The sequence below is a fragment of the Brassica rapa genome, chromosome A01 (genome assembly GCF_000309985.2).
Source record: "Brassica rapa cultivar Chiifu-401-42 chromosome A01, CAAS_Brap_v3.01, whole genome shotgun sequence".
NCBI lineage: Eukaryota > Viridiplantae > Streptophyta > Magnoliopsida > Brassicales > Brassicaceae > Brassica > Brassica rapa.
The window spans coordinates 5,260,119-5,284,471 of NC_024795.2; the positions used below are offsets into that span (position 1 = coordinate 5,260,119).

At 35.8% G+C, this 24,353-nt stretch overlaps 8 protein-coding genes and 1 non-coding gene across 11 annotated transcripts; 4 read left to right on the forward strand and 5 right to left on the reverse strand.

Annotated features, from left to right (window-relative positions):
* The first annotated feature begins 185 nt into the window (after positions 1 to 185).
* Positions 186 to 258, forward strand: TRNAE-CUC. Its single transcript has one exon. It is a non-coding gene; the product is annotated as a tRNA-Glu (tRNA).
* Positions 229 to 1,539, forward strand: LOC103856798 (60S ribosomal protein L11-2). 2 transcript variants are annotated; one of them, XM_009133944.3, is made up of 5 exons: positions 229 to 432; positions 515 to 622; positions 775 to 817; positions 905 to 1,100; positions 1,181 to 1,535. In XM_009133944.3, exons 1-5 carry the CDS (start codon positions 430 to 432, stop codon positions 1,377 to 1,379), a joined length of 549 nt encoding a protein of 182 aa, XP_009132192.1. In that variant the 5' UTR covers positions 229 to 429; the 3' UTR covers positions 1,380 to 1,535. The 2 variants fall into 2 exon arrangements, with proteins under 2 accessions (XP_009132192.1, XP_009132184.1); XM_009133936.3 differs by lacking the exon at positions 229 to 432 and having other exon boundaries at positions 509 to 622; positions 1,181 to 1,539.
* LOC103856784 lies at positions 1,390 to 2,665 on the reverse strand. 2 transcript variants are annotated; one of them, XM_009133925.3, is made up of 4 exons: positions 2,427 to 2,665; positions 1,954 to 2,280; positions 1,777 to 1,881; positions 1,390 to 1,692 (listed from the first exon to the last, which is right to left on the reverse strand). In XM_009133925.3, the coding sequence occupies exons 1-4, from the start codon at positions 2,497 to 2,499 to the stop codon at positions 1,604 to 1,606; spliced, it is 594 nt and encodes a 197-aa protein (XP_009132173.1). In that variant the 5' UTR covers positions 2,500 to 2,665; the 3' UTR covers positions 1,390 to 1,603. The 2 variants fall into 2 exon arrangements, with proteins under 2 accessions (XP_009132173.1, XP_009132165.1); XM_009133917.3 differs by having other exon boundaries at positions 1,390 to 1,881.
* Positions 2,620 to 5,885, forward strand: LOC103856774 (pentatricopeptide repeat-containing protein DOT4, chloroplastic). Its single transcript, XM_018659780.2, has 2 exons — positions 2,620 to 2,637; positions 2,725 to 5,885. The coding sequence occupies exon 2, from the start codon at positions 2,789 to 2,791 to the stop codon at positions 5,393 to 5,395; it is 2,607 nt and encodes an 868-aa protein (XP_018515296.1). The 5' UTR covers positions 2,620 to 2,637; positions 2,725 to 2,788; the 3' UTR covers positions 5,396 to 5,885.
* On the reverse strand, positions 5,653 to 7,631 carry LOC103856764 (receptor-like protein 51). Its single transcript, XM_009133896.3, has 2 exons — positions 7,346 to 7,631; positions 5,653 to 7,299 (listed from the first exon to the last, which is right to left on the reverse strand). Exon 2 carries the CDS (start codon positions 7,229 to 7,231, stop codon positions 5,936 to 5,938), a length of 1,296 nt encoding a protein of 431 aa, XP_009132144.2. The 5' UTR covers positions 7,232 to 7,299; positions 7,346 to 7,631; the 3' UTR covers positions 5,653 to 5,935.
* LOC103856815 (transcription factor MYB98) lies at positions 6,587 to 12,212 on the forward strand. The gene is made up of 4 exons (XM_009133953.2): positions 6,587 to 6,802; positions 7,679 to 11,105; positions 11,459 to 11,585; positions 11,654 to 12,212. Exons 2-4 carry the CDS (start codon positions 10,417 to 10,419, stop codon positions 12,149 to 12,151), a joined length of 1,314 nt encoding a protein of 437 aa, XP_009132201.2. The 5' UTR covers positions 6,587 to 6,802; positions 7,679 to 10,416; the 3' UTR covers positions 12,152 to 12,212.
* On the reverse strand, positions 12,177 to 15,423 carry LOC108871914 (putative F-box protein At4g17200). The gene is made up of 2 exons (XM_033286688.1): positions 15,231 to 15,423; positions 12,177 to 14,398 (listed from the first exon to the last, which is right to left on the reverse strand). The coding sequence occupies exons 1-2, from the start codon at positions 15,406 to 15,408 to the stop codon at positions 13,320 to 13,322; spliced, it is 1,257 nt and encodes a 418-aa protein (XP_033142579.1). The 5' UTR covers positions 15,409 to 15,423; the 3' UTR covers positions 12,177 to 13,319.
* A 1,938-nt stretch (positions 15,424 to 17,361) lies between these two features.
* On the reverse strand, positions 17,362 to 20,285 carry LOC103864116 (F-box/kelch-repeat protein At3g13680). The gene is made up of 2 exons (XM_033286691.1): positions 18,753 to 20,285; positions 17,362 to 18,291 (listed from the first exon to the last, which is right to left on the reverse strand). The coding sequence occupies exons 1-2, from the start codon at positions 19,058 to 19,060 to the stop codon at positions 17,409 to 17,411; spliced, it is 1,191 nt and encodes a 396-aa protein (XP_033142582.1). The 5' UTR covers positions 19,061 to 20,285; the 3' UTR covers positions 17,362 to 17,408.
* Positions 20,286 to 20,562: 277 nt separating this feature from the next.
* Positions 20,563 to 21,799, reverse strand: LOC103856824 (ras-related protein RABA1d). The gene is made up of 2 exons (XM_009133959.3): positions 21,450 to 21,799; positions 20,563 to 21,222 (listed from the first exon to the last, which is right to left on the reverse strand). The coding sequence occupies exons 1-2, from the start codon at positions 21,668 to 21,670 to the stop codon at positions 20,799 to 20,801; spliced, it is 645 nt and encodes a 214-aa protein (XP_009132207.1). The 5' UTR covers positions 21,671 to 21,799; the 3' UTR covers positions 20,563 to 20,798.
* Positions 21,800 to 24,353: the final 2,554 nt, after the last annotated feature.

Here is a 24,353-nt window from a genome sequence, read left to right on the forward strand (position 1 = left end):
TTCTGCTTTGTTGTTATTACCAAATTTTATGAAATGATGATTTGCTTCTGTCTCACTTTCTTACAACGACATCTCTAGAAATGTTCTCTTTCTGCATTAAGAGAAGAGAAACAGTTTCTCTTCTCACTCAGTTATGTTTCCGTATCATTCTGTTTTATAGCTTCTCTTGGTTGTGAAGACAACAATCCGTTGTAGTCTAGCTGGTCAGGATACTCAGCTCTCACCCGAGAGACCCGGGTTCGAGTCCCGGCAACGGAGCTTTTTTTTGTTTAATAATAATTTTGACCTAATTTAGTGAAGTTAAGGGTACTTTCGTCATAGTGCAAAACCCTAAATCGCTTCATATAATTGCACCAACGCATCCGGCGCTGTTCTTCTCCCACTCTCTTTGCTCATCTCCCTCGATTTTGCATCCCTTAATCCTCAGAGATGGTACCTTAGATTGCTTCCTTCTTATGTTTCCATTTTAAAGATTAAGTCTTTTGGGTGTAATACTCTGTTTCTTGCGATGCAGGCGTCAGAGAAGAAGCTCTCGAACCCAATGAGGGACATCAAGGTTCAGAAGCTCGTTCTCAACATCTCTGTTGGTGAGAGTGGTGATCGTCTCACCCGTGCCTCCAAGGTCCCTTCTTTTCTTCCCTTATAGATAATCACTAACTAGAAAAGTTAGAACTATAGATAAAGTTTAAGACTTTACGTTTTAGCATCACTGAAATGGATTGAGTCATAGCAAATAACATAAACCCTTGAAATGGGTTTTGGTAAATTGTGTAGGTGTTGGAACAGCTCAGTGGTCAAACACCTGTCTTCTCCAAGGGTATGTCTGAACATATTCTGTTTATAGTCTTTTATATATGTTTTTGTATCTGTAGTGTTTTGAGAGTGTAGAGTTGTTTGTAAACAGCGAGGTACACTGTGAGGTCTTTCGGTATTAGGCGTAATGAAAAGATTGCGTGCTACGTCACCGTGAGAGGAGACAAGGCAATGCAGCTTCTTGAGAGTGGTTTGAAAGTCAAGGAGTACGAGCTGTTGAGGAGGAACTTCAGCGACACTGGCTGTTTCGGATTCGGTATCCAGGAGCACATTGATCTTGGTATCAAGTAAGTGTTTGCCTGATTTGGTTAAGAGCACATTTGAAACAGAGAGTAATGTTCTCATCGTTCTGTAATTTCGTTCTTAGGTATGATCCTTCTACTGGTATCTATGGAATGGACTTCTACGTTGTTCTTGAGCGTCCGGGGTACCGTGTTGCACGTCGCCGTAGGTGCAAGACTCGCGTTGGGATTCAGCATAGAGTGACAAAGGATGATGCCATGAAGTGGTTCCAAGTTAAGTACGAAGGTGTTATCCTCAACAAGTCTCAGAACATCACTGGTTGAAGAGTTGGTCTCTTTTTGTTTTGTGGTGTTGGCTCTTTTTATAATTCTGGATGATAAGGCTTTGTTGTTGTGGTGGTAGAATCCTTAAGTACCCTCGAGATATGAACAATTTTTTGGAGGTTATCGTTATCAATTTTAAACTCTATCTACTTTAAACAAACTCCAAGCCGTATCTGTTGTTTCTAATTTACATATCAGAGAGAATGTGGACTGAAAATTTAAAATCAGGAGGATCTGAGTAGCTCCAGAATCTCACTCTTCTTTAGCTTTGAGTATCCTTTGAGTCCTTTGTTCTTTGCAACTTCTTTGAGCTCTGCAAGTTTCATAGTTTCAATCAATGGAGGTTTATCTTCCTTCTCTGTCTCTTCCATAGTGCTCTTTGTTATTGGAAGCTTACCTCTTGGACCAGAAGCAGATGGTCTAGTAGGAGATCTCTTGGCAAAACTAGTCGGTGGCCAAGCTACTTGTCTCTTAGGTGGCTCTTTTCTTACACCAGCATCTCCTACATTTTGCAGAAGTCAATTATATTGTGCAAGAATGGATTTGTGATTCAACTCAAACACGTTTAGATTACCTTCAGTTTTCTCTCTTGGTTTCTCAAGAACGTCAAGAATAGCTTTACTCAGCGACTCATTCCCAGAAGTCGCGTGTCCGTTCTTCTCATCAGCTCCCTGAGACTCCTCACCTTTGGAGATGGAAGCTTGAATCCGTCTAAAGAGAGAAATGATCTCCTCTTGTTTGGCTTTACTCTGGTCTGAGCTCTGTTCATCTGACGGATTCTTGCAACAAACAACATATCCTTTCTTGGATCTCCTGCTTAAAGTTTCTCCAGGCCTTGTTCTTCTATCACCATCAAACGCTGTTCTTGAAAAACTCTGCCCAAAGCTGGGCGAAAGAGAATCTGCAAATCAGTCTAAATTCAGTTAAGCTGCACAGGAAAATTGCTTCTCTCAGCTCCTCATGTTCTCTCTTTAAGATAGCTACAACAGCTGGCATTGCAACAACTCATTATCTACTGTCGCAAGATTATGATGTTGAATCGGTTACCTCGAACAGGAAGAAGACTTGCTCTCGTGAATCCTTGTTTCATTAACGAAGGAAAATGAAGAGCCAAGTCCATAGCTTTAGCTGAGAAATCTTCTTGTAAGTGAACCGTAGGCTCTCTCCTCTTGATTCTCTCTTTGGCTTCACTTCCTCACAAAAAGCCAAAACCTTTATATGTCGGGTCCATTTACAGCTCTTCAGAAATATGTGGACCGTAAGTTGCTAAAAGTTTACGTTTTAAAAAACACCACTTTTCACTTGAAACACTTTATTACTGAAGAGAAACCTTTTTTTCTTACAGAAGCCTATTATCTCAGACCAACTTTCCCGCGGTTTCTCATCTCATGAGCAGAGTCAGATAAGACATGGCGATGTTGTCGGCGAATTTGTCTTCCTCAAGCTTCAGTTTCGTTCCCTCTCGCCGCTCCCAAACCCACAAGGAGACCGCAAGCGTCACCAGAGTTCGAAAAGATTCGATTTTTAACAAAGCATCGTTGAGAACTGCCTCTATCGAACACAGAGATCCTCCTCAAACCTTAACCGACGCGAACACTCGATTACGCAGACTCTGCGAATCAGGCGACCTAGAGAACATCGCGAAACTCCTCCGCGTATCCCAAAAGTACGATATCGACCCGAGAACGCTATGCTCTGTTCTTCAGCTCTGCGCAGACACGAGATCGCTCAAACACGGCAAAGAAGTCGATTCCTTTATCCGCCGCAACGGGGTCGTCGTCGATTCCAACATGGGTTCGAAACTCGCGCTCATGTACACGAACTGCGGAGATCTGAGAGAAGCGAGACGAGTGTTCGATCAGGTCAGGATCGAGAAGGCTCTGTTCTGGAACATCTTGATGAACGAGCTTGCTAAAGCTGGTGACTTTAGCGGGAGTATTGAGCTGTTCGAGAAGATGATGGGCTCTGGTGTTGAGATGGATAGCTATACTTTCTCTTGCGTTTCGAAAAGTTTTTCGTCTTTGAGAAGCGTTGACGGAGGAGAGCAGCTTCATGGGTATGTTCTGAAGTTAGGGTTTGGAGAGTGTAGCTCGGTGGGGAACTCTCTGTTGGCGTTTTACTTGAAGAATGGGAGAGTTGAGAGCGCGCGGAAGGTGTTCGATGAAATGACTGAACGAGATGTTATTTCTTGGAACTCTATGATAAATGGATATGTATCAACCGGTTTGACGGAACAAGGGTTGTATCTGTTTGTAGAGATGTTATGTTCGGGGATTGAGTTTGATTTAGCTACCGTAGTTAGCGTTTTCGCAGGCTGTGCTGATTCTTGTTTAGTGTCTTTAGGTAGAGCTGTCCATGGAATTGGGCTGAAAGCTTGTATGAGTAGAGAAGATCGGTTTTGTAATACTCTGCTTGATATGTACTCGAAATGCAGTGATCTAGACTCTGCTAAAGCTGTGTTTACCAAGATGAGTGATAGAAGTGTTGTCTCGTATACTTCCATGATTGCTGGTTACGCTAGGGAAGGTTTGGCTGGTGAAGCTGTGAAGCTATTTGCAGAGATGGAAGAAGAAGGTATTAGTCCTGATGTTTACACTGTCACTGCGGTTTTAAACTGTTGTGCACGTAATCGGTTGTTAGAGGAAGGTAAGCGAGTCCATGAGTGGATAAAGGAGAACGATATGGGGTTTGATATCTTTTTATCGAATGCTCTGATGGACATGTATGCCAAATGTGGAAGCATGGGAGAGGCGGAGATAGTATTCTCTGAGATGCCTGTGAGAGATATCATCTCGTGGAACACTATCATTGGTGGCTACTCAAAGAACTGTTACGCCAACGAAGCTCTAAGCCTTTTCAATCTGCTATTAGAAGAGAAACGGTTTGTTCCTGATGAGAGAACTGTGGTGTGTGTGCTTCCGGCTTGTGCGAGTCTCTCTGCTTTTGACAAAGGCAGAGAGATCCACGGTTACATCATGAGAAACGGGTTCTTCAGAGACAGGCACGTTGCTAACTCCCTTGTGGACATGTACGCGAAATGTGGAGCGTTGTTGCTCGCACGTTTGCTCTTTGACGAGATTGCTTCCAAGGATCTTGTCTCTTGGACCGTGATGATAGCTGGATATGGGATGCACGGGTTTGGCAAAGAAGCGATCGCTCTCTTCGATCAAAAGAGACGAGAAGGTATAGAGCCTGACGAAATCTCATTCGTCTCTGTGCTGTACGCTTGTAGCCACTCGGGACTAGTGGACGAAGGGTGGAGATTCTTTAACATCATGAGGCACGAATGCAAGATCGAGCCGACGCTAGAACACTACGCTTGTGTTGTCGACATGCTCGCAAGAACCGGAGAGTTGTCAAAAGCTTACCGGTTCATCGAGAGCATGCCGATTCCTCCAGACGCTACGATATGGGGAGCGTTGCTGTGTGGGTGCAGGATACATCACGATGTTAAGCTGGCAGAGAGAGTTGCAGAGAGGGTCTTTGAGCTTGAACCTGAGAACACAGGGTACTATGTACTGATGGCGAATATCTACGCTGAAGCTGAGAAATGGGAAGAAGTGAAGAGGCTAAGAAAGAGGATAGGCCAACGCGGGTTGAGGAAGAATCCTGGATGCAGCTGGATAGAGATAAAGGGGAGAGTTAACATCTTTGTAGCTGGAGATAGTTCACATCCTGAAACAGAAAACATTGAGGCTCTTTTGAGGAGGGTAAGAGCTAGGATGAGAGAAGAAGGGTACTCGCCGCAGACTAAGTACGCGTTGATAGATGCGGAAGAGATGGAGAAGGAAGAAGCTTTGTGTGGTCACAGTGAGAAGCTAGCAATGGGGTTGGGGATACTCACCTCTGGACATGGAAAGATCATAAGAGTTACCAAGAATCTAAGAGTGTGTGGAGATTGTCATGAAATGGCCAAGTTCATGTCTAAGTTAACCGGAAGAGAGATTGTCTTGAGAGATTCAAATCGGTTTCATCATTTTAAAGATGGACATTGTTCTTGCAGAGGCTTCTGGTGAAAACTTCATGTAATAATAAATTGTTCTTATTTAGCCCGTTGATTTAATGATTGAAAAACTGAAGCAATAGAACATGAACAGGCTGGATCTTTTGTTGGAGCCATACTTGTTCATGATGGTATCATTGCTTCAAAGGGAAACAAAACCACGTTATTTTATTTGCTCGATTTGGCTATTACTTTATTCAGAACCAATGACAAGAAGTTCAATTTGATTTTTGATCAACTAAACCATGTTCAACCGCATGTGCAAACTAATGAACAACAACAATGTTTGTTGAAGAAATAATTCAATAATCATTACAAAATAATACAACCCAAAATTACAACTCTCAAATGTTGTTGAATCAAAATAAAACAGCAAAAAAAAAAGAATAAACTAAACCGGATTTAGTGCTGGAGAACCGGTTCGCATCACTATCCTCTTCTTCTTCAACCCTAACCACTCTCAAAAGAGTAAGAGCTTTTTTTTACTATACTTAGTTTCTGTATCAGTAACGAATGAGAAGAAACAATAACAAGGGCCTTATCTTCTCTTGAATCAACCACACCATTTTGCGAGAAGGATCATGAAGATGATCAAGAACACAAGCGAAGACAATCCAATAGCAACACCAAGCACAGCCTTATTAGGACCATGATGCTCTTCCTTCTTCTTCTCACTACTATCATCTTCACTGTAATCATCATCTGAACTCGAATCTTCCTTCCGCGGCGGCGGAGAAAGAGGCAAACCGTGTTTATCACACGGAGCAATACCCAACTTCATCTTCGACGACAAAACAGTGTGGTTGTAACAGAGATCACTGTTTCCACCCACTTTAAACACCTCAAGCTTCTTCAAGAAGCTAGCATTGAAAGGAAGGACTCCGTGGAAGGCGTTGTTAGCGAGATTCAAGTACTTGAGACTCTTCATCTTGGAGATGAACCTCGGAACGGTGCCGTTTAGTTGGTTTCCGCTCAGATCTAAGTGGGTTAAGTCTGGTATCGACGAGATCGAGTCAGGGATTGGTCCGGACAGCTTGTTAGAGGATAAAGACAGGTTCTTTAACGAGATTAGGTCCCCGATGCTGTCGGGTATCTCGCCGGAGATCGAGTTCGACGACAAGTTTAAAGCTTTAAGGTTTGAGAGGAGAGTAATCGAAGTGGGTATTGGTCCTTTGATGAGATTATCGGATAAGTCGATGAATGTGAGATTGGAGTGGAAGGATTTTGGGATGTTCCCGGAGAGATTGGCGTGGGAGATGGTGAGGGAGACGATGTCGTGCATGTTCCCGAGGACGACGAAGAGACCCGAGGTGGAGACGGGGACGGAGGAGACGGTGAGGTCGGTGAGGTTGACGAGGCGAGCGAGGGAGAGTCCGGAGAGGCGGGGGAAGGAGGAGACGGCGGAGAAGGAGTGGAGGGAGTCCGGGAGGTGAGGGGGAGGGGAGAGGGAAGGGCAGTTGTGGAAAGAGAGGGAGGTGAGGGAGGGGGAGAGGGCTTTGAGGGCTGTGGAGGAGATGGAGAGATCGGAGGAGCAGTTTGTGAAGGAGAGGGAGGTGACGAGGCGGAATGGGGAGCCGGTGTCGCAGGTTACGACGGTGGTGGGGGGTTTGGAGGAGGAGGAGGGGTGGTGGTCGCAGGGGTTTCTGAGGGTGGGGATGTTGAGGGATTCGAGGGCTTTGAGCTGTTTTGGGTCGAGTGGGGAGGAGGAGGAGGATGTGCGAGGGGGAGTGGGGGAGGTGCGTGGGACGGGGGAGATGGTTGGAGAAGGGGTTGGGGAGAGGGAAGGAGCGGCGGAGGTAGTGGGTGAGAGGAGGAGGAGAAGGAGGAGTAACGGTAATGGAAGTTTCATGGTGAAGAGAGAGAGAGAGAGATGAGGAAGGAAGTGTCAGAAAGTAAAAAGACAGAAGAGAAGAGAAGGGAAGTAGAAGAAGAAGAAGAAGAAGAAGAAGAAGAAGAAGAAGAGGAAGATTGGGGTTTTTCAAAGATGGGTCATGTGACAGTTGGGACTCTTATAGTTCAGTCTTGTGTTTTGGTTTAATTACGATTTTACCTTTATCTATTCTTCTTCTTTTCATTCTCTTTTGAGTTTTTGTTGCATTAGTGTTATTAGAACTATTGTTCTAGATAGTGATGATTTTCCTTAATTAAAAAAAGTTCTAAAAAGAGATAGTGATGCTTTTGTTGTGTTGTGTGTACCATTTGAGAATTCTCAATTCTGACAAATGTAGACGGGAGAATCTGAAAGAAAAGAAAAAGATTATTTGTGGTACATCAAAAAAAAAAAAAAAAAGAGAAGAAGAGTGTAGAATGACCACTGATTTTGTAAAGAAAAAAAAACAGGATCAGCTGACAAAAAAAAAACAGTATCAACAAAAAAGGTTATTAATTCTCAATAAGTGGACGAGAAAAAAATTCTTAAAATTTGAAAGTTTTGTTAAAATATGATAGGAAATAAACTTCGAAAAATCATTACAAACCATAATTTTCTAATTGCTTTTGCATTTGTTCTGGTTCTTTTGTAAACGTTCAGACTTTAACATAATAAAAGAGTATAAGACCACCTTCAATCAGAACCCTTCTATTAAAATTAAAGAAATAAAAAATAATTAAGAGAAATAGTGAAAAGAAGTTTTAAAAAGCTTTGTTTTAGAACCACTTCTAAACATTTTTCATCTACATATCATACAACTAATATTTTAATGATTTAAAAAAAATATCAAACTTAATTGTACAATTAAAGTATGAATATTTTTATTGTTTTAGAACCTTATGTCGACAAAAGAAAAAAAAAACCTTACATGATTTCTAATGGTCGGAGATGGTTTATCATTCTATACCCCTCAGTGCCGTTACCTCCAAATGCGATACAACCTGATGGTTTATATTATGCACTGGATTGGGATCGTGTAACGTAAGACTATTGATTTTACTTTTGTAAAAGAAAAGTTCATCGATACTAGCACCAGTTCAGTCCTTATACATTGGGTGGAGACAAGAAGAATATCATAGGAATCATCTTTTTACTCCCCATACTCATAAATAAAGCTCTTGTAAAAGTTTTGGTACAGAACTCAAATTTATGAAGAAAGGTAAATGAATATCCTATATTTATATATCATATATGCAGGTTTATTAAAAAGCTGAAATTAAAACACTTTTTCTCTCAAAGATAATGCATTACTAATTAAATATGTTTGGTGGCAACAAACTTTTTTGAAACAATTTATTAGTTGTTTGATATTACAAACAGAAAAAAATGAAGATTTTTTTTTAATATATTAATATGGTCAATTCTGAAAATGCCACAACTTGTGTTTCTTTTCTAAAAACTACCATTAACAACCTTGAAATTCCAAAATTACAGGAAAAGTATGATTTTGGAAAAAGTTCTTAAAAACATTAATTCTTACTTAAATTTCCGGCAAACAATCAATTATACATAAACTACGCGTAGCTGTAAATGGTATTATAGATGAAAAATTAGATAACTAACCCAAACATAATAACTTATCATTTTCACTATTAGGCCAACATTTGTTTTTTTCTGAACTTTGAACTTATTTAAAAACTAAGTGGTTGACTCAAAATATGTTAGCGGATTGACTAATGACTATTAGCGTCTCCATTGATGTTGATATAATTATAAGGTATGCTTTCAATATAAAAATTCTCATAGAGTTTACGTCCAGTGTCCAAAAATATTTTCAAACTTATTGATAACAAAGAGATTGAACAGACACATAACTCTAAACGAACAGTTTGCACCAAGTTGTATGGTCAGCTGAGTGTCAATGAAGAGTTTGCAGAGTGAGAGATTATAGCGAGTTCGTGAAATTATAACAAAAATGTATAAATAAAAAATAAAAAATGAGTTTCAATAATCGGAATACAACCTGTTTTAGGAACACTTCAATTAAAACATTTCAAATCAAGACGTTGGGAGCTAAAAGTTGAGAATATTAGAGCGTTTGACCTTCTCGACAAAATCTAGTTACCCGTAGCCAAAGCTATGCAGTGTATAAATTCTCATATCGAATTTTTACGTCCAGTGTTCATTTATTTTTCTGCCGGTTCAGGCGTTTGTTTTCCATTCTGGTGCAGACAGAAGATAACAATCGATCACTTGCGCCCAAAGCAATTATGTGGTCTAGGTTTCTGAGCTCATGCACGAGACCCATGTTTTAGGTTTTAATCCCATCAATTAAGTTATCCAATGATTAATTTTCTATATAAAAAATACAAATGCAAATGCAAAATCTAGCATAGAAGATGCTATTCAATTTTTTTTACGTCAAACGAAGATATTTCTATTCTTGAATCCATTAATTAGCTAAATGGTCAAAACACTTCTTAGCATTAAAATGGGTATTATATTTTTTTGCTGACTCAATTAATACCTTTCTGTGACAAAGTAACTAAAGACAACTAAATAAAACACATTAAAAGCTATATTAAATTCGTACTAGCGTTTTCACAAACATTCAACTATGTTTACCCCAAATTCAACAACACTCAACGTGTAACGTCACAGAAGCTTTATCTCACAAATTATTATTTTCTTTACTTTTTTTTTTTGGAAAAAAGCCATCTATTTTCTTTACTTGATTCTCAATCTGTTTAAATTTACAACAAAATTATACAGCTTATAAAAATTTTAAAGGAAAAACTTAACTTCAAGTGTCTTGAACTATATTTAGTACTCTAAATATGAATATATATTTTTCCCAGTGTAACTAAGTCTAAATTTTGAAATTAATTAAATTATTTTTCCTTACATTATTCATGTTAATACATGATAAAAAACAAAATGGTTAAGCATTAGAGAATTAATGATAAATTAAGTAACATTAATGCTACCAACAAACTCCAAACGTTAGAAATTTACCAACAAATTAATGGGTATAGTAAAAACACACATTTAATATCTTCCTTTCTTCTCCTACCTTACAAATACGAGAAAGAACAAAGCAAACACAAAAACACTTCACTTTTTTTACTAATTAATTAGTTTTTTTTCTCTTCTTTCAAAAAAATATGGAGAATTACGTCGACGAGAGTGGTTTTGCTCCTCTAAACCAAACCATCTTCACACGTGATCAAGAACATATGAAGGAAGAAGATTTTCCATTCGAAGTCGTTGACCAATCAAAGCCCACAAGCTTTCTTCAAGATTTTCACCATCTTGATCATGATAACCAGTTTGACCACCATCATCATCATCATCATCATCATCAATACCATGGCTCTACATCTTCAAATCCTTTGTTCGGTATCCAAACGACGTCGTCATGTGCCAATAATAATCCTTACCAGCATTGCTCTTACCAAGAAAACATGGTCGACTTTTATGAAACTAAGCCACAAGTGATGAATCATCATTTCCAAGCTGCAGAGAATCCATACTTCACTCGTAATCATCATCAAGAGATCAACTTGGTCGATGATCATGATCATATGAACTTGGAACAAAACAACATGATGATGATGAGGATGATCCCTTTTGATTACCCTCCTACAGAGACCATCAACAAGCCTATGAACTTCGTGATGCCAGATGAAGTTTCATGTGTTTCCGCAGATAATAATTCTTATAGAGCGATGAGTTTCAACAAGACCAAGCCTTTTCTGACAAGAAAGTTGTCTTCATCCTCGTCGTCATCGTCATGGAAAGGAAAGAAGAAGACAACATTAGTAAAAGGACAATGGACTGCTGAAGAAGACAGGTTTTTCATTACCATAATAAAGCTTAAGATTAATATTGCATTATCAAGATTATTGATGGTTATATATTGCATAACCAACATTACTAACAAATCTTAGATAAATTGTCCCATTTGTGGGTTATTGTTGCCAACAATAATTATATTGAAGCTAAAACTTAGATTCAGAAATTAGCTAATTAAATTGGTGAAACATAATCAAGATAAAACATAGCTGATGGAAAACTTGGAGCACCTCCCTCATGCAAGCTATTAGTTAGAACTTAGAATAGTTGTTTCTAGTTTAATGATTTTGACGTTCTATTAAAAAAGATATGAAATGTTATCAATCAAAACCATGTTTTCTTGAATAATAGGATATTGATTCAGCTTGTGGAGAAGTACGGACTGCGAAAATGGTCACATATTGCGCAAGTGTTACCAGGAAGGATAGGGAAACAATGTAGAGAGAGATGGCATAACCATTTGAGACCTGACATTAAGGTATTAACTAGTAACTAAGATTCATGTAATGATGCTTGTGGAAACTGTAGACTAAATATATGTTGCAGAAAGAAACATGGAGTGAAGAAGAAGACAGAGTGTTGATAGAGTTTCATAAAGAGATTGGAAACAAATGGGCAGAGATTGCTAAAAGACTACCTGGAAGAACAGAGAACTCGATCAAGAACCACTGGAACGCGACAAAAAGAAGACAATTCTCTAAGAGAAAGTGTAGGTCTAAGTATCCAAGACCTTCTCTGTTGCAGGATTACATAAAGAGCTTGGATGTGGGAGTGTTGTCTTCTTCTTCTGTTCCTGCAAGAGGTAGACGCAAAGAGAGTAGCAAGAAGAAGGATGTTGTGGCTGTTGAGGAGAAGAAGAAGGAGAAGGAGAAGGAGAAGGAGAAGGGAGATGAGTTTTACGGACAAGACAGGATTGTGCCGGAGTGTGTGTTTACTGATGACTTTGGATTCAATGAGAAGCTGCTTGAGGAAGGATGTAGCATTGACTCGTTGCTTGATGACCTTCCTCAGCCTGACATTGATGCCTTTGTTCATGGAATCTAGTCTATTTTGGATTTTTTCTATTTCAGTTTTTTTTTTCATACGATATTCCGCTAAACTGCTGAGTGAGAAGCATATTGACTGATTTTTATGGCGGATTTCACTGTCTTTTTCTGTCAGTTTTTCACCAGTTTTGCCAATAATACCTCAAAATAAGATGCATTGTTTGAGTTACATTTACATTGTATGTAATAATGTATTCCTTTGAAATGAAAATGACACTCTAATATGAATATGTGGAAACATCACTATTTAACTTGTGCACCAAGTAATCATACTAGACTGAACTCTTACTAACTTGTGCATAAAGAAACCATATGTTATTTTACCTCCCACAGGTTGAAAATTTTATATACTTTTGTCGAATTTTCGATAAAATATATACATATATCAATCCTTAAACAAAATACAAAATGCAAAACACCATCTCTTTGCAATCGATCAAAAGACAGTTCTCAGAAAGGGAGGTTGTACCAGTCCTAGAAACAAAAGGATTGATACGAACCCAAACAAGAGAAAACACAGAAGCAAGCAAGATAGACCAAAAGAACAACGATGGTGGGTGTTCTGTTCTGTTCTGTCTTCCCACAAGATCTTTAAGGAAAGGATAAGGATGAAGAACGACCCAAAAGGCGAAGAAAACTTCACCAAACAAAGGTCCCCAAGCTTCATAACCTTTGTTTAAAGCATCAGAGAATCCAGCAACGACTCCAACCAAGTTAACTATGAGAAGTGTTGTTGGAGGGGTCAAGAGTCTTGTCCATTTCACTATGTAAAGTTCACCGAACTCTAAATCTTCTTCGGCAGATCTTTGCTTGTCTCTTTTACGTTTGCAGTGTTAACAAAAATTAACAAATCGGTCTATAAAATACTAAATGATTTGGCTTTGCAATTTATTCTGGTTTGGTAGTGTCTCAAATCAAGCCATCTCTCAACTTCTTCTAGTAAAGGCTCGGAAAAATACTACTAGAGTTAGTAAAAGAGGTTTGATATTTGACGTCTCAGTGGAAACAACTCTTATGTTTCAAAATGACATGAAAATAAAAAAGAAGACAAAAGCGGACGATACAAGAAATAAATCAAGGCAAATTAGACATCTCTTATTTTTTTCCTTCTTCCTTTGGAATGCTTATGGGGCTTGGAGCTAATCATCTAGACTGCATATAACGAGTCAGACTCTACCCAAAGGTTCCGAATGCCCATTCGCACAGCCATCTCCCCGGTATGACCGTCGGTTGATTTGCACTAAACTTGGATGATAAGGGGAAAACACATGTTGCACACTAAGCTTTCTAGAGAAATTTAAATTCACTTCACCGATGTTCATAGATCTGAAGTATCCATCTTCTCTAATGATGTAAGCTGTTAGTTGGAGCTTGGTTGAGTAATTTCGGCTTTCATGGATTATCACAGCGACTTTATTCTCCTCATCAACGAAGAGTAAATCAGCTTTCCAATTGCACAGAAAATCCCTGACTGGTACCATTGATCCCATATCCACCTTTAAAAACTTGCTCCACGACACCGCCTTGTCCTCAATCTTATTCGTAACCCAAACCTCCAATGTCACAGACGATTGATAAAAACCATAACTATGTGCAGCAAGTTTATCTTCCCTAACTGTAGATAAAGCCACAGTATCCGTATAATAATAATAAGGGCTAAACGGAGGCATGTGCTGTTCAAATCTCTCACTTGTATAATCAAAACATAGCAAACAATTTTCCAAAGATGCTAAATACTCATAATGATTTCTCTTTTTACGAGTTGTTCTTCTGATCACTCTAGCAAAAAGGTAAGTAGATCCCGCCAAATTCACGAGGCTGTGATAAGAATTTATTCTATAGTCGGGGAAGACACCAAGAAAGCTCCATGAATCAGAACTAAAGTCGTAGATTTCCAACTCAATGCCTAGGCCATAATAATGACTAGTACTAAGTCTCAAGATTTTATAGTTACGGACCTTACTGCTGTTGTCGTAACCAATAGCATACATGTCTGATTTTTCGTAACATATTCTCTGTCTGATCCACCTTGTTTGCGCAAGATAAGGGTTCCACACCAAGAGTTTGGAGTTGTTGTTGGTGACGCATAACAGTAAGCCATCACAGTGAATTACTCTAGATACCTCGACTTGATCAAGTAAATCTAATTTCTTCGTGGATGGATCGACCAAATTGTTGTGACTGCTGATGATTCCTTGGATATCGACTCTAAAGGGGCAAATCTTATTAGATATCATCATCAATACTATTAAAACAGAAGCAATTTTTATCTACTTACAAATAGTTTAGGTTGGACTATTATATTTAATTATATTTCCTATTATTTCTATTCATATCTAATTTGATTATTAAATATACATCATACCTAAAATTAAGGAACTAACTAACTAATCTGTTATTTTTTAAACTAATGAATTTAATTTATATTAATTCGAAATTTAAATAACTAATCAATTATATTTTAGTAATTAATGTAATAAATACTTATATATATATATACATATATATATATATCTATTCATTTGTATATATACAACTATATATTAATCCAAATGCAAAAAAAACAAATTGTTCAAAACCTTCACCAAATACATAAAAATATAATTTTTATAGTTAGAGTACTAAATATATATATATATTTATATATATATGATAAAAGAAATATTAATAGTAATTATACGATGAAACATGTTACTGTTGATAGGTTTATGAATATATTTTTTACGGGTTACTCAAAGAGACATGTAACATATATATCAAATATAAACTAATTGAACAAATATATTAACACAAATATATCATAAAACATTACATTAACATGAATCGATATCAGAGAATAAGGGTTGTTACGGGTTTTATAAAATTTTAAATAACAGTTTTTTTTTAAAAACTAAAATGGATTACATATGAGCCACCGAATTTGCAAATTTTATTGCGGGTCGGGTCGGGTTTCAAAACATTGAATATAATGTTCTATTTGTAATAGTTAAGTGTAGATATAATTAAAGTACAAATTTATATCAAATAAATTTAGAATATTTCGAAAACAATCCCGCGCTTTGAAAGCGCGGGTCAAAATCTAGTGAACCCTTGAAACTCATGATGCTGCCTTGATGTTTCGTTACCAAGGATAAATTCTTTGGATAATGCATTCCATAATTTGCAAGTACACCGCACTGCTCTCAGAGATGTTATTGGAACATTGGTGAGTATCTTTTCCCTTATCAAATCGTGTGGAAGATCGCACATTGTCATTTTTATAAGTTTCTACAAACGCTGCAATAGAAATATTAATAAGATCAAACACCACATATCTTATTTTCAATCAAAAATAGTAACACATAGACCACAGTGACACGAAAACTCACAATGTGAATCGATGAATCTGCACGCATGCAATCAGTGATCAAGGTAACATGCTTCTGAGCTTTAATGACCCTCATTCTATATATTAAGGTGTGCTTGAACAGGTCGAAACCCTAATTCTTCATGGGCTTAATAAAATTAATTGGGTTTAATGAAAACACGCATACACGGATATATATATATACCCATCTTAAACTAGTTTTTAAATAATGTTTTTAATATCACAAATTATAATGCGGACTATAATATAAATATCTAACAATTTTTCATTATAATATTTAGTTTTATAAAAATTAAATTGTTGACTTAAATACAAATTTAAATTAATATTATAAATTATAAAACTTTATTATTCATATTGATAATCAATGTATTATTTTTTTGTTTTATTGTTTTATTTATGGGAAATAGATTTTGGATCAAAATATTTTTTATAATAATAATTGAATTAAGAAACTTGGATTTGAAATTAAACACTTATTATATTTGTGGACTGAAAAGAAATCCAGTGGTAATAAAAGGATGGGAAATTCTCTATGATAGTTCTTTTTAAGTTTATGTCACAAAAATAGCATTCAATGAAGAAAATGACCAAAATAAGTTTTATTGGTTAACTAATCTAGATTTAGGGTTTAGAGTTTAGGAGTGGGGTTTTGGGGATATGGTTTAAAATTAAAAAAAAATTGAAAATTTCAAAATAAAAAGAGGCTATTTTGGTCATTTTCTTCATTGACTGATATTTTTGTGACAAAAACTTAAAAAAAAACTATTTGAAAAAATTGACTAAAAATATTATAATTAAATAATCACAACTCATAAAACTTCAATAGCATAACAATAGCCATTTTTTATATAATCAATAATTAAGATTTTAAAAATAATGAGACAAAAACACAAAATAATAAATCGCAAACATTATCTATGTATTCTCGTAGATTATATTTATATTATGTTTATTATTTTCTAAAGTTTTAGTTTTTTATGATATATAATTTTAATTAATAATATTAATTGAACTAATGACTTGTCTTAAAATTATGGAAAATGTGACAACTAAGCACATTCACTTTTCGAATAATAGTACATATATATTATATTAATTAAAATGAATTTATCGAATTTGTAAAAATTCATATATAACAGTTCTATTTGCAGTTTTGCACTATGTTCAAAATTTCATATAAGTATTTTTTTTTTCATTAGTCTCATACGCCATGAGCTTGGCAGTAGAAAAGTCAAGAACATGTTGAAAATTCGTAGCCAATAGCATACATGTCTGACTTTTCGTAACAATTTAACATATTCTCGGTCTGTTCCACCTTGTTTGCCCAACATAAGTATTCCATGCCATGAGTTATATATATATATATATATATTTTTTTTTTGATAAGTATGTGAGTTTCAAGAAAATCTTTTATCAAAAAAAAAGTATGTGAATTTCATGAACAAAGCATAAAAAGATTTTTTTCCAATCTGCTAGAACTAGCAAATATGGTACCAAGGACCCCAAAAAGATTAAAAAAAAAGATCTAGAGGTACAAATTATAGGTTTAACCAAGCTCTGTTAGATTTCTTTCTGACTAATCGCTTATCCGTTGAATAAGTTCCTCAATGCATCGTTTAGATAAATTCTATTCCACATCTAGAATTGTTTACACGAATTCAACAAAAATCAGTCTATGAAAAAATATAAGAATTAAGCTTTTGCAATTTATTCTGGTATAGTAAGTATCAGTAGTGTCTCAAATCAAGCCATCTCAACTCTTGTATTAAAGGCTAAGAAGAATACCAGAGAGTTATATGGTAAAAGAGCTTTGGCATTCAACGTCTCTGTGGAACAAAATGACATGAAAATAGAAAAATAATGCAAAAGTGGACGATACAAGAATTTAATCAAGGGCAGTTAGGCATCTCTTTCTCTTTTTTTTTTCCAATGGTCGGTTGATTTGCACTAAGCTTGGAATATAAGGGGAAAACACAAGTAGGGGATACAACTCTGTAGGGAGATTTGAATTCATTTCTCCTATTTTTATAGATTTGAAGTATCCATCCTCTCCAATGATGCTAGCTTTTGGTTGATTGCATGAGCGACTTCGGCTATTAGTAATAACCACCGCAACTTTATTCTCCTCATCAACGAAGAAAATATCAGCATTCAAGCCAAAATTAAGAACTCTGAGTTGATTCATCATCGTCATCTCCACCTTAAAAAACTTGCTCCAGGACACCGCGTTGTGCTCAATCTTATTAGTAACCCAAATCTCCGATGTCCCATAAAGACGAGAATCAAAATAAAGTGCAGCGATATTCTCTTCTCTAGCTGTAGATAGAGACACAGCTTGTTTATGAAAATTGTTGTTATACGGGATAGGCAGTGGCTGTCCATATCTCTCCCTTGTATAATCGAAACATAGCAAACAGCTTTTAAACGAAGGTGCAGTACTTGTTTTTCTCACACTGCCTAAATAGTAATTACATCCCTTCAAAGTCACGCCGCGTCTAAACTGATAAATTATACAGTGGGAGATGACACCAAGAACGCTCCATGAATCAGAACTAAAGTCGTAGATTTCCAACCTAATGCCACAATAACGATCAAGTCTCAAGATTTTATAGTTACGGACCTTATTGTTGTTGTCGTAACCAATAGCATACAAGTCTGATTTTTTAAAACATTTTCTCGGTCTGATCCACCTTGTTTGCCCAACATAAGGGTTCCAGACCAAGAGTTTGGTGTTGTCCTTGGTGACGCATAGCAGTAAGCCATCACAGTGAAAGTGTTAGGAATTATCGATCGTTTGATTGCTTAACTAAATAACACATAGAATTTGATCACCGAGTTCCCGGCCTCTAGCACGGTACGTCTCGGGTGGGAACCGTCTCCCACAACATCCACTATCAATCAAAGGGGTTTACACAAACGCTCTAAGCGCTCTCTTCGTATAAAACATGACACCAACAAAGAATAAGAAAGATCAAAGAAACTCTATCTCTTAGAGACATGACTCGAACAATGTCTCTTAGTTTCTTCTACTCTTGATCTCTCTCTTAAATTCTCTCTCTCTTGTGTTTTGGGTTTCTCCCGGATGCCCTCTTGACTTTGGGACGTCTTCTTTTTTATACAAACCATGAAGCCGACTTATAGGATCCTAATGTCGTGATGATTATGTAAATCATGTGATTGGGCTTCGCTCCAACTTGTGGCCCAATGGACTCAAAGCCCATATCCTCACAGAAAGACTTTAGATATCTCAACTTGATCAAGTAAATTTACTTGCTTCATTGATGGATCGACCGAGCTGTTGTGCTTTCGGATTCCTTGTATATCGAAGCTAAAGGGGTAAATCTTATTAGATGCCATCATGAAGCCTAGAAACTCACGATGCTGCCTTGATGTTTCTCTACCGACAATAAACTCTTTGGATAATGCATTCCATAATTTGCAAGTACACCGCACCGCTATCAGAGATGTTATGGAAACCTTGGTGAGTATCTTTTCCCCTATCAAATCATGTGGAAGATCGTTCATCGTTGTCATCATTATTTTCAATAGCAATAAAAGCTGCAATAAAAATTAGATCAAACACTACACTTAATTTTCAATCAAAACCACAAAGTAACACATAGAAAGCAGTGACACAAATACTCACAATAAGATAAATCGATGAATCTGCATGCAATCGATGATCACAAGAAGTTAACCAAGGTAATCTGCTTCTGAGCTTAATAACCTGTTACACACGCCGACACAAGTCTAACCTAATTCAACATAGGCTTAATAAAACTTAACGTACTAATAAATACATGCACACACGGATATATAAACCCCTTTTAAATACACAAAACATATAAATTAATACTTTCTATTTTTTTAAATTGTCAATTTGCCATTTTTAGTACATAAAAATATCATTTTAGAATTTCAATTAAATTAATTGCAAAATATATTAATTTATAAATAAAGTTATTTATCTTAAATATTATTGATTAAATAGTATTGGTTAAATAGATGTAATTTAATTTAATGAAAATATAAAATATATTTTAATTATTTTTAATATGTGTAAAAAAAAGTCTAAGTGATTTTAGGAAATGGATGAAATACCTCTTATTTTAAGCAAAAAATTGCTATTTGGTGCAATTTCTTTGTAATTTGAGCTTTGATCTCATCTGACCAAGTATTATAAACAGTTTTCAAGTAATCACTTCGATGTTTTAGTTCTTCTGGTTTATCGCTTATTTGTTCATTAACGTATTTTCTGCTCTAGATTTACAATTTTACTAACACAAATTCAACAAATCAACTTACAATTTAAACCGGTTCAGTGTTTGCGTGTAATATAACATCTCAATTTCGGTTCACCTTCGATTTTGAGTCCAGTTTAGTTCGGAAATCTTTTCAAAATCGGTTCGGTTCAGTTTAACGAAGTTAACCGAAATGTTTAAAAAAAAAAGTCATACCAAAACTAAATCGGAATGGACTGGTGTACAAATGTACTCTTGTCTGTTTTTTGAGAAAAAAGAACTAAAAGGCTGTTCGTTTGGTTGCTGCAGGTACCGGCGGCAACAGCAGCGTCAACATTCTGCGTCAACTCTTGTTCGTTTCGTTGACGCAGGAAGCTGCGTCTGACGCCGCGTCTTGCGGCTGACGCCGATAAAACCTGCGGTTGCGACATAGTATGCGGCAGCGTCAGCGTCTGCGAAACGAACAACAACTGTCCTCATTGACGCTGCCGCCGCCGCTGACGCCGAAACCTGCGGCAACCAAACGAACAGGGCTTAAATCGGAATGGACTGGTGTTAACCTATAATAAGGTAACCGAAAATACCATGCAGATTTAACCAAATTTTCTTAAAATTGGTTAATATCAATTTTGAAACTGAAATCGAAATTAACCGATGGCCAAACAGAATTGAAATGTTTAAAAATTTCGGTTTAACCAAAAACCAAACTACTTCTGTCTTTGCTCATATGAATGTTGCCCAGTGACCAGAACTAGCAGAATAAATATCGATTTAAATATTTTTTTTTCAGACTGAATAGAAAACAACGGTGAACAAACCATATACCAAAACCGGTTAAATTACAAAATCGATTAACAGTACAAAACCAGAGCAAAGCTAAGCAGTTTTCAAGCAAAGCATAACATAGATTGTTTCCTAATAATAAAAAAGCAGACATCTTCAAAAGAATTTTGAATGTATAAAAGAAGAACGATCATAGCTTTGAGGAAACAGACCAAATCCATAACAATCTGCAAGAGACTAAACTGAGTCTTTTAGCTCGAGCAGCAACCAGTTTTCTTCACAGCCGATACATCAATATCAATCTTCTCTCCTTTAGAAGGAACATTACCCGAATCATCACCAGCCTCCATCGCTTTCTTGCTCACAACTTGGTGAATCTGAGTGAGCACTTCAGAAAACGCGTTCTCAACGTTGGTAGACTCAAGAGCTGAAGTCTCCATGAAGTAGAGTGATTCGTTCTCCGCAAAAGACTTAGCATCTTCGGTCTGAACCGCAATAAGATGACGAAGATCAGATTTGTTTCCCACTAGCATCACGACTATGTTTGGGTCGGTATGGTCACGAAGCTCCCTAAGCCATCTCTCAACGTTTTCGAACGTGGAGTGTCGGGTTACGTCGTAGACAAGAAGAGCACCAACAGCTCCTCTGTAGTATGCGCTAGTGATTGCTCGGTACCTACACATCAACAGAACAAAAAACTTCAACGCAATAAGTAAACACCCCAAAACGACGTAGTTTCTCATAAAAGTAAAAACTTTATATTCATAACTCATGGTTCTAAGATCTAAAAAGACAGATCTAAAGCTTGATTAAGCTCTTCAGACAGAACAACAAACACATGAAAGACAGAGCAAAAGATTTAAACTTTCAATTAAGTTATAGAGGATCCGACAAGAACAAACCTTTCTTGACCAGCAGTGTCCCAAATCTGGGCTTTGATGACTTTGTCGTTAACAGTCAAGCTACGAGTGGCGAACTCTACCCCGATGGTGGACTTGGACTCGAGGCTAAACTCGTTCCTGGTGAATCGAGAAAGCAGATTGGACTTTCCAACACCTGAATCGCCGATTAGAACCACCTTGAATAGGTAATCGTAATCATCATCTGCTTTGTAACCCGCCATTCAACACGATATTAAAAAAAACGAAATTTTCTCTTTGGATTCAAATAAAAGTTATCAGATTTCGACAGAAAGACGGAGACTTTAAAGAAACTAGGGTAAGACTTGTGTCTTTCTAGCTGGTCGAATTACACCAATCACTGTTATGATCTGTGTGAAAATATATTAGCGAAATTACCAAAATACCTGATTGTTCGTCTGATTTGCGGATTTTTACTCTCTGAAACTAGGGGTAGATCCGACATTTACTGTTTAGTGTTTTTTTCATTTTCTTGAAAAGGTCATAAAAGTGGTGGTAGTCATGTTTACATTGGTAAACGGCGATAATGACCATGTTCGTTAATATGTCGATGAAAATTTTCACATTTTTAAATTATTATTTTTTACTATCTGCAACTGATCGATCGATGCTATTGATCGCAGAATATTGGCATAGACAAATGAACAAAATTTCATCGTTGGAGTAACATACGAACAAACATAAACATAACCAAAATAATCTCTTTTAGCCGACAAAAAAATGATCTCTTTAATTTGGAAAAAAAAATTGGCATTGCCGAAAAAATGTAACTTTTGTCAATTGTGAGATTGATGATCTGATAAAAAGATGAAATATTTGTAGCTCTATGGACTTTTTGTATTTGTCAATTGTGAGACTGATGATCTGATAAAAAGATGACATGTTTGTAGCTTTATGGACTTGGTTATTGTAGAAACCCAATCGGTTAGAAGGTTGAATACGTGCTATTTCAAAGGACTAAAATCTGAAATGGACCAAAAGGCCAAAAAAAAGTCTCACACATCCAAAAAAAAATTTGTATGGACCAAGTGATTGTAAACTACTATTTTACCCTTAATGAATGAATAATATGAACCATTGGATTCTATAATCTTTCTATAAATCACAACCGTCGGATTAAGAGAAGAAAAGAGGAATGTTATATTTACAAAAGTGCCATTAATGAAACTCCAACCAGAGCCATTGATCATATTTTCTATGTTTTAATCTTGGCCACACGCTTTCACAGATCTCTCATTCTCTATCCTCTCCCCCTCTTTAATCTGATGCATAAATAACTCAGAGCCACACGATTTTCATTATTTCATTCTCTCATTCGACTAGGTACAACTAGTATAACTCATACAACTATACATGTTAAAAAATAATATAACTGGTACAACTGGTATATAAATGTTATAATTTATGTACAATTTGCAGCTACTATAATTAACTCAACTATTAAATCATTTTTTACATATGATGATAAATTTCATCTATTTTTTCTGAGATTTTTCAATTATTGTTAAATTATTAAATTACACTACCAATTTTATATAAGATATCTTATACTTTTAAGGTTTGTTAATTAGATTGACCATATTATTATGAAAAATAAACATCAAAAATATATTTACAAAGTTATAATGTGAAAAAATTGGTACAACTCCTAAAACTAAACATATAAAAAATTTGGTATATTTTTTTATTATATATTAGTTTACATGATCTACCTTATACTTTTAAGGTTTATTAACTTGTTTGTCTACATAATTTATGGAAAACATACATGAAATGTATTTTAACAGTTATGAAATGTATTTACCGGACTAGTAATACTGATATAACTAGTACAACTACTCAGGTTTTGAAATTTAAATATTCCTTCGAGTATGTCATATGAAAAAAATCAATAAAGTGGCTAAATTGTAAAGTATTTATAAAGGTTCCTTATGATATTTCATGGGGGGGTTTTTTTTTTGCAAATCTAACACAATCACATAAGTTTGCATAATCTACCTTATACTTTTAAGGTTTGTTAACTTCTTTGTCCACATAATTTTTGGAAAACATACATGAAATGTATTTTAACAAAATTTATGATTTCATTTTATTGGGGCACAGACATGTACACATAATGAAGTGGTACAACTGAGGTAAGTTTAAATTTTATGTCGTACAACTAGTTTTTTCGATTTCACTATCAAAATATAACTATGTACAAACTGGTATAACTCAAAAACTAGTACAACTATGTACAAACCGGTACAACTTGAATACTGGTACAACTATGTTATTTCATTTTATATTGTGCATTACATTTTAAACGTGTATCATGTTTTAAACATTATGGTTGAATATTAAATCAAGTTGTTGTACTAATAGTTCTATTCCTAGATATTTTTGTGTAGTTTAACCTGTTATCTATTTATTTTGGTTGAAATACATTAAATCAAAGTCGATAAAATTAAGAGAAAAATTTGTTAGGTACGTAAATACAACACGTAAAACTAAATAATATTTATAAAAAAAATAGATATTAAAAAAACTGATGGTATTGGGATTATAAATTTTATAATTTTTTAAAAACTTCATAAATTTTTGAAGATTTATTTTTTTGTAGGAAAAAATTTAAATTATAAAATAGAATTAAATAATAAACTGAGTGAAATGTACGAATTTGCAAACATAAGAATCAAAAACTATTTGAAATCAAATTTGTAGATACAACAAACATATGTATATCATATTTTATATCAAAATATGCAAGTTTCACCATGTTCTTTTTGTGTATGTGATTACAATTGCTCTATTTCTTGTAATATTTTCATGTCCATATCAAGAAAATGAACTTTGAGGCGATAAACCTACTAACCAACACTAGAAAAACACAAATCAAGTGTTGCC